The 12,031-nt window shown below is 43.9% G+C and overlaps 1 protein-coding gene across 1 annotated transcript in view; it reads left to right on the top strand.

Annotated features, from left to right (window-relative positions):
* Positions 1–10,711, top strand: part of opn8a (opsin 8, group member a) — a 59,690-nt gene extending 48,979 nt beyond the window's left edge. Inside the window, exon 4 of the mRNA XM_071412289.1 lies at positions 10,313–10,711. Coding sequence (XP_071268390.1) covers positions 10,313–10,711 — 399 coding nt within the window. The remainder of the gene's footprint in view (positions 1–10,312) is intronic.
* Positions 10,712–12,031: the final 1,320 nt, after the last annotated feature.

Raw genomic sequence — 12,031 nt, 5'->3', positions numbered from 1 at the left:
AGCCTCGCTATTGTTATTTTACTGCTGCTCTTTAATTATTTGTTATTTTTATTTCTTACTTTTTAATGTATTTTCTTAAAACTGCATTGTTGGTTAAGGGCTTGTAAGTAAGCATTTCACTGTAAGGTCTACACCTGTTGTATTCGGCACATGTGACAATTTGATTTGATTTGAAATCAAGATTGAACTCTTTGGCCTGAATGCCAAGCGTCACGTCTAGAGGAAACCTGGCACCATCCCTATGGTGACGCATGGTGGTGGGAGCATCATGCTGCGGGAATGTTTTTCAGCGGCAGGACTGGGAGACTAGTCAGAATCGAGGGAAAGATGAAGGAGCAAAGTACAGAGAGAGCCTTGATGAAAACCTGCACCAGAGTGCTCAGGACCTCAGACTGGGGCGAAAGTTCACCTTCCAACAGGACAATGACCCTAAGCTCACAGCCAAGCCAACGCAGGAGTGGCTTTCGGACAAGTCTCTGAAGGTCCTTGAGTGGCCCAGCCAGAGTCCAGACTTGAACCCAAATCAAATCAAATCACATTTTATTGGTCACATACACATGGTTAGCAGATGCTAATGCGAGTGTTGCAAAATGCTTGTGCTTCTAGTTCCGACAGTGCAGCAGTATCTAACAAGTAATCTAACAATTCCCCAACAACTACCTAATACACACAAATCTAAAGGGGTGAATGAGAATATGTACAGAGATGGTGCAATAGATGGTATAAAATACAGTATATACAGTATATGTGATGAGTAATTTAAAATATGTAAACATGATTAAAGAGGCATTATTTAAAGTGGCATTGTTTAAAGTGACTAGTGATCCATTTATTAAAGTGGCCAGTGATTGTATCTCAATGTAGGCAGCAGCCTCTCTGAGTTAGTGATTGCTGTTTAGCAGTCTGATGACCTTGAGATAGAAGTTGTTTTTCAGTCTATCGATCCCAGCTTTAATGCATCTGTACTGACCTCACCTTCTGAATGGTAGCGGTGTGAACAGGCAGTGGCTCAGGTGGTTGATGTCCTTGATGATCTTTTTGGCCTTGCTGTGACATCTGGTGCTGTACGTGTCATGGAGGGCAGGTAGCTTGTCCCCGGTGATGCGTTGTGCAGACCGCACCACCCTCTGGAGAGCATAGCGGTTGAGGGCGGTGCAGTTGCCGTACCAGGCTGTGATACAGCCCGACAGGATGCTCTCGATTGTGCATCTGTAAAAGTTTGGCAGAGTTTTGGGTGACAAGCCAAATTTCTTCAGCCTCATGAGGTTGAAGAGGCACTGTTGCGCCTTCACCACACTGTCTGTGTGGGTGGACCATTTCAGTTTGTCTGTGATGTGTACGCCGAGGAACTTAAAACTTTCCACCTTCTCCACTGCTGTCCCTTCAATGTGGATAGGGGGGTGCTCCCTCGGCTGTATCCTGAAATCCACAATCATCTCCTTTGTTTTGTTGACGTTGAGTGAGGTTGTTTTCCTGACACCACACTCCGAGTGCCCTCACCTCCTCCCTGTTGGCTGTCTCGTCATGGTTGATAATCAAGCCCACTACCAATGCCAGATACCAAGCACGTTAAGCGGTTAGCCCTTGTGGCTAGGGCCGCACTTCTATTTGTCTTGGTTTTAGGACCGCCGATTACCAGAGTTTTCTACTACCGGCGTCTCTCATTTCACGAAGTGAATAGCGGGCTCGTCCTGCTATCATTACTATCATGCCTCCGAAAAAAGACAAGGATCACATCTCTGCAGGGCAGGTACGTGAACTCTTGGAGAAGCAGAACGTTTTATAAAAGGAAATGATACTTCAGCAGGAAAAGCTTCATACAAATGATCACGGAGTCTACCAACAAACGGCTGGACCACCTGACTGAAGATGTACAAGACATTAAAACAAGCCTTCAGTTCACACAGAAGGATGTGGATGTATTGAAGACCACACAGGATACACTTCGAAGAAACTGTTCCTCAATGCTGAATGAAATCACCACAGTCAGGGAGGGCCTCCAGAACATGTCTGGGAAGGCTGATTACCTGGATGGACAATCGAGGAGAAATAATCTTGTAATAGATGGTATCCAGGAGAGCCAAAGTGAGACATGGGCTGATTCAGAGGACAAAGTTCGACAGCTGTTTTCTGAGGAGCTACAATTGGATCAACAGGTTGATCTGGAACACGCTCACCAGTCTGGGAAACCAGGGGGCACTGGTGGTGCCAATGGCGGTGCCAATGGAACCAGACTCAGGCCAATTGTAGTGAAATTCCTCAGGTTCAAGGATAAGCTTGCAGTCCTTGAAAAAGCCAATCGCCTTAAAGGGTCCTTCATCAATGAGGATTTCTCATAACAGCTATGAAGGCTGCAAGAGAACAAGGTGACATAGCATATTTGAGGTATGACAAACTAATTGTTCACGCTCCCTCCCAAGGAGTTAGGAGGAGCGACAGACACAAGTAATTCCAGCCCCCCACACACACACACACTGACTGAGTTTCTCACTCAGATTCCATCTGCTGATTCATGATTGGATGTATAAATACTGTAAATCTACCAAAGAAAGGTCTGTTAATTGCTCACTTGAATATATGCAGTTTAAGGAACAAAATTCATGAAATATGCTGTCTAGTGCAGTCAAACAATATTCATGTATTGGCAATATGAGCGACTCACTTGGACTCTTCTTTTGAGGATGCTGAGATCTCTATACATGGAGACAATATGTAAAGGAGGGACAGAAATAGAAATGTGGGTGGAGTTGCAGTTTACATCCAGAGTCATATTCCAGCAAAACAACGTAAGGACTTAATGTTGAATGGATTAGAGGCTAATGTTGAATGGATTTGCTGCTATAGGCCACCTAGTGCTGATGTGAAATATCTTGATGGAATTTGCGAAATGTTGGATAAGGTATCTGATGAAAATAGGGAAATATATTTGTTGGGAGATATGAATATTGATTTTTGGAACATAAACTGTCCAACGAGAAAGAAACTGTCCAACGAGAAAGAAACGTATTTATGTTGTCAATGTATGTAACCTGACCCAAGTTATGACATCACCAACCAGAACGTTCACTAGTAGGTCCGGTATCACATCATCAACTTGTATTGATCACATTTTTACCAACATGGCTGAACATTGTTCTAAAGCTGGATCAGTGGCACTAGGTTGCAGTGATCATACCTTGGTTTTACTCACAAGGAAAACTAAAATACCAAAGGCTGCCCCTAAGGTAATCTATCGAAGGTCCTACAGAGGTTTCAATCAGGACTCATTCGTGGATGAGATTAAGAATGTGCAATGGTTAGAAGTGTGTAGTAAGGATGATCCTGAAATGTCACTAAATTTGTTTATGAAATTATTTATGAGTATAGCTTATAAGCACACCCCTTTAAGAAAATGCACTGTGAGGTCAAACGGTACACCATGGATTTATGATGAGCTGAGAAATGTAATGATTCAACGTTATGATGCCAAAAAAGTAGCAGATAAATCTGGCACTCTGTTTGGTAAGCAAAATGATTGTAAATTAAGAAGTCTTGAGACCAAGCTAAACAAAGAATAGAAGAAGGGATTCCATCAGCACAAAATTGATGAAGGGTGATGGGAAAAAGCTGTGGAGAACGTTGAACACTATTATGCGTAGGAATTCGAACATGTTCGCCTTTTTTGTTGAATCAGAGGGTATTTGTATTACAAAACCACAATACATCACAAACTACTTTAATGAATACTTTACAGGCAAAGTGGACAAGTTGAGGAATGCTATGATTCTAACTGATGGCTCCATGTCATATACCCTTATAAAATATTGTATCATGAAGGAAATGCAAAGCATGTTTGAATTTCACCAAGTAGAAAGGGAAGAGGTAGAAAGGATGCTGTTGTCTCTTTCGGATGACAAGTCACCTGGTACAGATCATCTTGACGCCAAATATCTACCCCAATCTCTCATAGTTTTAGTAAGTGCTTGATGTATGGGGTGTGCCCAGAAGTCTGGAAAGAGTCAAAGGTTATTCCACTACCTAAGGATAAAATCAGCTTTCACTGGTCCTTATAGTCGTCCTATAAACTTGCTGACTGTGTTAAGTAAATTATTGGACATTTTTTTGTCTGTACAAATCGTGGATTATTTCTCATGTAATGGTCTGATAACGGGTGTCCAGCATACAAAGAAGAGCATTCTACGAGTACGGCATCAGCACAAATGACAGATGATTGGTTAAAGAGTATGGACGACAGGAAGTTAGATAGTGCATTTGATCATGAACTCTTACTAGGTAAACTTAAATGTTATGGTTTTAAATCTGCAGCTCTATCCTGGATGGAAAGCTATCTATCCAGGAGAAGGCAAAAAGTGTTCTTTAATGGTAGCTTTTCAAACAGTAAAGATATACACTGTGGTGTTCCTCGAGGAAGTTGCCTAGGCCCACGTCTCTATTCTATCTTTACTAATGATTTACCTTCAGTAATGAACAAAGCAAGAGTGGTCATGCATGCTGATGACTCTACAAAGTATAGCGCAGCATCAGAATGTACTGAGCAGTAAACTAAGAATGGTGTCTGAGTGGGATGAAATTAACAAATTGGTGTTGAACATTTCTAAAACTAAATGTATTATATTTGGTTCAAGATATATGATTGCTGATGATCCCCAATTTAATTTGTCGATTAATAGAATGCATGTAGAGCAAGTGAAAAAAACGAACCTACTAGACGCAGCTTTATCCTGGTCAGAACACATAGATAATATTGTTATTATGGGTAAGGGAATTGCTGTTACAAGAAAATGTTCAGAGTTTGTAACATCTAGCACACTGAATCAGGTGATTCAATCCCTGGTCCTATCACACTTAGAGTACTGCCCAGTTATATGGTCATCTGCAGCAAAGAAAGATAGAAAAAAGCTCCAAATGACTCAAAACAGGGCTGCCAGATTAGCTTTTCATTGCTCTAACCGTATGAATATCATCCAAATGCATCAGAATCTCTCATGGCTTCACGTTAAAAGAAATTACTATCCAGTCTTCTGATTGTCTTTAGGAATGTTATATTTTTCAAAACAACAGTATTTTTCAGTCCAGTTAGTACATACTAGCAACACGCATAACCACCAAACCAGACAGGCAAATTCAGGGCAGCTAAGACAACCCAAGCCAAGGACAAATTGCCTTAAATCTACTCTATACTCTATAGAGCCATAGCTGAATGGATTCTTTACAAATCCATATTTCTCAGGCAAAAAGTAAATCTACCTAAATCCATAAAAGAACATCTAATGCGATAGACCATATGACTGGACAGGAAATAGAAAGTATCAACTTAATGTTAAATGTGTTTCCTGCCAGGTATTTTAATTATCTGTATTGACTACTTGTTGAATGTTTGTGAAGTCTTGATCGTGGTTGTTTTTAATGTCTTGTTAATTGGTGTAGGACCCCAGGAAGATTAGCTAGCATTACAGCGTTAGCTAATGGGGATCCTAATAAAAATGACAAAATTACAAATTACTACTGTTGTGTCGTCTGCAAACTTGATGATTGAGTTGGAGGCATGCATGGCCAAGCAGTCGTGGGTGAACAGGGAGTACAGGAGGGGGCTGAGCACACACCCTGGTGGGGCCCCAGTGTTGAGGGTCACTGAAGTGGAGATGTTGTTTTCTACCTTCATCACCTGGGGGCGGCCCGTCAGAAAGTCCAGGACCCAATTGCACAGGACGGGGTTGAGACCCAGGGCCTCCAGCTTAATGATGAGCTTGGAGGGTACTATGGTGTTGAATGCTAAGCTGTAGTTAATGAACAGCATTCTTATATAGGTATTCCTTTTGTCCAGATGGGATAGGGCAGTGTGCAGTGTGATGGCGATTGTGTCGTCTGTGGACCTGTTGGGTTGGTATACAAAGTGTGTCTAGGGTGGCCGGTAAGGTGGAGGTGATATGATCCTTGACTAGTCTCTCAAAGCACTTCATGATGACAGAAGTGAGTGCTACGGTGCGGTAGTCATTTAGTTCGGTTATCTTTGCCTTCTTGGGTACAGGAACAATGGTAGCCATCTTGAAGCATGTGGGGACAACAGACTGGGATAGGGAGTGATTGAATATGTCCGTAAACGCACCAGCCAGCTGGTCTACGTATGATCTGAGGACAAGGCTAGGGATGCCGTCTGGGCCAGCAGTCTTGCGAGGGTTAACACGTTATTATGTTTTACTCACGTCAGCCACGGAGAAGGAGGGGGGGGGGGGTGCAGTCCTTGTTAGCGGGCCTCAATGGTGGCATTGTATTATCCTCAAAGCGGACAAAGAAGGTGTTTAGTTTGTCTGGAAGCGTGACGTTGGTGTCCGTGACGTGGCTGTTTTTCTTTTTTTAGTCCGTGATTTCCTGTAGACCCTCAACATACGTCTCTTGTCTGAGCCGTTGAATTGCGACTCCACCTTGTCCCTGTACAGGCAATTTGCTTGTTTGATTGCCTTGCGGAGGCAATAACTACACTCTTTATATTCAGCCATATTCCCAGACCTCTCTCGCGAATGCCGCCATCCATCCACGGTTTCTGGTTAGGGTAGGTTTTAATAGTCACAGTGGGTACAATATCTCCAATGCACTTCTTTATAAACTCACTCAATGAGTCAGCGTATAAGTCAATGTTGTTCTATGAGGCTGACCAGAAACATATTCCAGTCTGTGTGATCAAAACAATCTTGAAACTTGGCCTCCGATTGGTCAGACCAGCATCCTGTTTGAGTTTCTGCCTATAAGACGTAGGAGCATGATGGCATCGTGGTCGGATTTGCCGAAGGGAGGGCGGGGGAGGGCTTTGTATGCATCTCGAAAGTTAGAGTAGCAGTGATCGAGTGTATTACCCTTGCTCGTAGTACAATCAATACGCTGATAGAATTTAGGGAGCCTTGTTCTCAAATTTGTTTTGTTAAAATCCCCAGCTACAATAAATGCAGCCTCAGGATATATGGTTTCCAGTTTACATAGAGTCCAGTGAAATTCCTTGAGGGCCGTCTTGGTGTCTGCTTGAGGGGAAATGTACACAGCTGTGACTATAACTGACGAAAATTATCTTGGTAGGTAAAATGGTCGGCATTTGATTGTATGGAATTCTAGGTCGGGTGAGCAGAAGGACTTGAGTTACTGTATGTTGTTATGATTACACCATGAGTTGTTAATCATGAAGCATTCACCCCCGCACTTCCTTTTCCCAGAGAGGTGTTTATCTCTGTCGGAGCGATGCATGGAGAATCCTGGTGGTTGAACCGATTCTGACAACATATCCCGAGAGAGCCATGTTTCCGTGACACAGAGAATGTTACAATCTCTGATGTATCTCTGGAAGTCAACCCTTGCTCGAATTTTGTCTACCTTGTTGTCAAGTGACTGGACATTGGCGAGTAGTATACTCGGGAGCAGTGGGCAATGTGCACGTCTACGGAGCCTGACCAGGAGGCCGCGCCGTCTGCCCCTGCTGCGGCGCCGTTGTTTTGGGTCGGCTACTGGGATTAGATCCATTGTCCTGGGTGGTGGTCCGAACAGAGGATCCGCTTCTGGAAAGTCATATTCCTGGTCATAATGTTGATAAGTTGACATTGCTCTTATATCCAATAGTTCTTCCCGGCTGTATGTAATAAGACTTAAGATTTCCTGGGGTAACAATGTAAGAAATAATACATTAAATAAACTAAATGCTGCATAGTTTCCTAAGAACTCGAAGCGAGGCGACCATTTATGTCGGCGCAATCTTCATAAGTCTTATGGCTCGGGGATAGAAGCTCTTCAGGAGCTTTTTGGTCCCAGAATTGTGACCAATTTGATGGCTGTAGTCTTTAACAATTTTTATGGCCTATTATTATTATGGTGTTGTTGTTACATCTGCTCCTGCCACGCCCTCTACTGCTCATCCTGTGCCTCCTTGACCTGCCGCCACTCCCCCAGTACTCTCTCTCTCTGTGTGATTGTGTGAGCGGAGACAGGTGTGCTGGAGTCAGAGCAGATCCCCACCAGCTGCAACCTGTTCCATAATCAAGACCTCTACAAATACTCAACCCTGCCACTTCCACGCTGCCAGATCGTAATCTCTGCTCTGTCAGTCTACGCTTCTAGCCATTTGTTACTGTCAGATCCTGTTGTGCATGTTTTCCTTGCCTGACGCTGGTTTCCTCTCCGCTACAGTTCCATCCGCTCTGACTCTAGTCTCCAGTTCCACATCTCGTCATCCTGCTACTCTGTCCTGGATTCCCCACTCTACTACTCCCTTGGATTCTCCTCGGGACCTGCTTACCCTGTCCCAGCCCCTCTCGCTCCAGCCTCAGCCTCCTCACCTGGTTTCCTGCAACCCACCTGAGCTTTCCCCTGGCCTGCACTCCATCTTCCTCCTGTGTTTCAATAAATACCTTGGTTACTTCATCCCAGTTTCCACATCTGAGTCTGCTCTTGGGTTCCCCTGTTCCACTCCACATAACAGTTCTATCGCACATGCAGTGATGTCCAAACAGACTGACCATCATATCTACAAGAACAGATTGCACTGTTCAGTGAAGATAATGGCCTTGTTATTGTAAAACTGCATCCCTCCTTACATTTTTTTTCTAATTTAGCAGACACTCTTACCCAGAGGAACTTACAGTAGTGAGTGCATACATTTTCATACTGTGGGAATCATTCCCCCGTGGGAATCGTACCCACAACCCTGACGTTGCAAGCTCCATGCTCTACCAACTGAGCCACACAGGACCACTTCTGTTGCTCCGAGATGTAATTACAAGCTACATGTGATTTGAGATGGGAATTGTTTCTGTCACCAATGCAAACAATGGCTTATCTCTAGGAAGTGTTTGTTTATGATACATTGAACCTGTGACATCTGTAGATAGTTTATATTCAGGTCCATAGCTCACACAGTGCTACACAAGCCTCCAAGACAAATACTGTTGTGTAGAGCTGCTTACAGTGTATAGAACAGTTTACTATTCTTATGGACATCAATGCTAGTTGGACATTTACATCCTCTAAAAACAAGGTTACTGTTGAAAAAAACATTTTAAAAAACATACAATTTCACATTTAGACTTTTTGTCCCAAAAAATCCCCTTTATAATAAAGCATTCCATGCATCTATATTCACATTTGCGTAGTGGTATACAGTTGAGCAGAGGCGTTTTTAGGATTTACACACATGGGGAAATGTTTTTAGCAAGGCCTGCAAAAAAATAAAAGTGCCTTTTATAAAAACACATTTCATGCCCTTCTACGTCATTGACATGATAGCAGACATTAGCGGAATATTTTCTAATACCACACAAATTACCGAAGTAAGGGGCTAATCTGACAGTGACAAACAAAGCAATAAAAACGACCTGGTCTTGAATACAAACAATAGCCCAGGCCATTAAAGCGACGCACAGATTGTACAATATTAGGAGAAATATATATACTGCATATTATAGGCTACAGTAGGCTACTAAAACTTTCCAGTGGCAATGATTCACCCAATGATGAAGATCACTGATGATGGCTGGTGCTCTCGTGCCAATAGCTTATCTCAAGATAAGGATGAGCTTCTACAGACAGATTAGTCTTCTCTTTTCAGCAGTAGGCATTTGCTATTCAAACGACATTTTTCTAGTGGTTGTATTTAGAAATTAGCGGTTACCATACCCTTGTATTGATTATATGTCTATGGCCATAACGCAACAAGCTGTTCTATATTTGGCATTCCTGCTGCCCAAATTGATTTTTCCTTGTTTGTTTGTTACGAGGAATGAGTTCTTCAATTCTGGTTAGATATCAAAACAAGTCTAATAAATTGTCATCGCTTTGGAAGATAATAACCAGGTAAAACTATGTTTTACACGTATTCCTCTTCGGGTCTTTTAGACATTGGGCTCAAGCAAAGCTCATGAGTGACAGTGACTAAAGTGTGGAAGATGTTTATAGATATTTAAGAAACGCTTTAGTCCCTGTCAAATCCGGCTTCCTCAGGCTTAAGATGTTTGACAAGGCTGTAAACATAGTCTATGTAGATTAATGTCTTTTCTCTCCTTCCCCTCTCTTCTCCTCCTCCTCTCCTCTCCCTCTCCTCTCATCCTCATCCTCTCATCCTCCTCTCCTCTCCTCCCTCCCTCCCTCCCTTCTCCTCTCCTCTCCTCTCCTCTCCTCTCCTCCCCCCCCCCCTCCTCTCCTCTCACCCTCTCCTATCCTCTCCTCTCCACTCCTCTCATCCTCTCCAACCCCTCTCCTCCTCCTCTCCTCCTTCTCCTCTCCTCCTACTCTCCTCTTCATCTCCTCCTCCTATCCTCTCCTCTCCTCTCCTCCCCAGATGGCGGTGTTGATCAGCTCAGGGTTCATCGTGGCTTGGTCTCCCTACGTGGTGCTCAGCTTTTGGTATATGTTCCAGGGGAAGGCCAGTCTGGCCCCGCTGGTCTCCCTGCTGCCCTGCCTGTTCGCTAAGGGCTCCACGGCCTACAACCCTTTTATCTACTACATCTTCAGACGCTCCTTTAGACGACAGCTCCGCCAGCTCCGGGGGCTGATCTGTTGCTCTGCCCAGCCAGACACACCTTCGCGTGGGGAGACGGGAGAGGAGGGCAGACAGACTTTGAGGTCTGACCTACGACAGAGTCTCCCGGAAGAGAAGAGTGGAGCTCCTCTGGTAGGGGAGTTGGGAACTACGGCGCTGGAGATACAGTCTGAGAATGAGTTGACAAGCTCCTGTTAATACTGTGTGTGTGTGCGTGTGTGCGTGTGTGTGCGTGTGTGCGCGTCTGTTACAGGGTTACAAATGGATGTGGTGTGAGTTATTCAGCTGTGTTTCTTCACTGTCATTCTATATTGCACACACTACTAGATCAAACCCTGGTCCTCACCACATTGCTAGCAAAGGTAACACTTTACTTTAAGCCAACAGACATAATACATTATGATGCAGTCATAAAGAATTGTAAAACGTATCATAAGCATGTCCTGGCTAAATACCAGCTGCAGAGACTGTTGGATGAATGCTGCCTAGGCACATCACATATTATACTGTATTTATCATAATAAGGCATTATAAGGGCTCATAGTTTATAAAAAGTTGTAAAGCATTGTGTTTGTCAAAGTTTGTCAGTAAAGTTCACTTTATTGTTAAATGTTGTTGTGAGGTACTGTAGCATTGAACTTAACCTTCACAACGGTCACTATGGCCATACTTCTGGTCCCTTTCTTTGTGTTTTCACACAAAGTTTTTGTTGTATATTGTAGCATTGTAGCTATTAGGTGGTCATTTTGACCATCCCCTTGCCTACAATGTTCTGTGTGTCTGTCCCCACTCAGTAACCATCAGGAGAGTAGAGCACCCTATTCCCTACATCATCCACCATCTTTTATTCAGAGCCCTATGTAGCTAACATTACTCCTGCACGGCTCTGGTTGTAAACTATTTAAGGATTAGAGGGAATAGTGTGTCATTTTGGAGGCTGCTGGTGTAACAGTATAACTTTAGTACCGTCCCCTCGCCCCGACACGGGCGCGAACCAGGGACCCTCTGCACACATCAACAACTGACACCCACGAAGCGTCGTTACCCATCGCTCCACAAAAGCCGCGGCCCTTGCAGAGCAAGGGGAAACCCTACTTAAGTCTCAGAGCAAGTGACGTAACTGATTGAAACGCTACTAGCGCGTACCCGCTAACTAGCTAGCCATTTCACATCCGTTACACTCACCCCCCTTTCAACCTCCTCCTTTTCCGCAGCAACCAGTGATCCGGGTCAACAGCATCAATGTAACAGTATAACTTTAAACCGTCCCCTCGCCCCGACACGGGCGCGAACCAGGGACCCTCTGCACACATCAACAACGGTCGCCCACGAAGCATCGTTACCCATCGCTCCACAAAGGCCACGGCCCTTGCAGAGCAAGGGGAAACCCTACTTAAGTCTCAGAGCAAGTGACGTAACTGATTGAAACGCTACTAGCGCGTACCCGCTAACTAGCTAGCCATTTCACATCCGTTACACTGGAAACTTCAGGAAGTGATTTCTATTCCCAGGTGTTTC

The sequence above is a fragment of the Salvelinus alpinus genome, chromosome 8 (genome assembly GCF_045679555.1).
Source record: "Salvelinus alpinus chromosome 8, SLU_Salpinus.1, whole genome shotgun sequence".
In the NCBI taxonomy this organism is placed as follows: Eukaryota; Metazoa; Chordata; class Actinopteri; order Salmoniformes; family Salmonidae; genus Salvelinus; species Salvelinus alpinus.
This window is presented reverse-complemented; position numbering and strand designations above follow the sequence as displayed.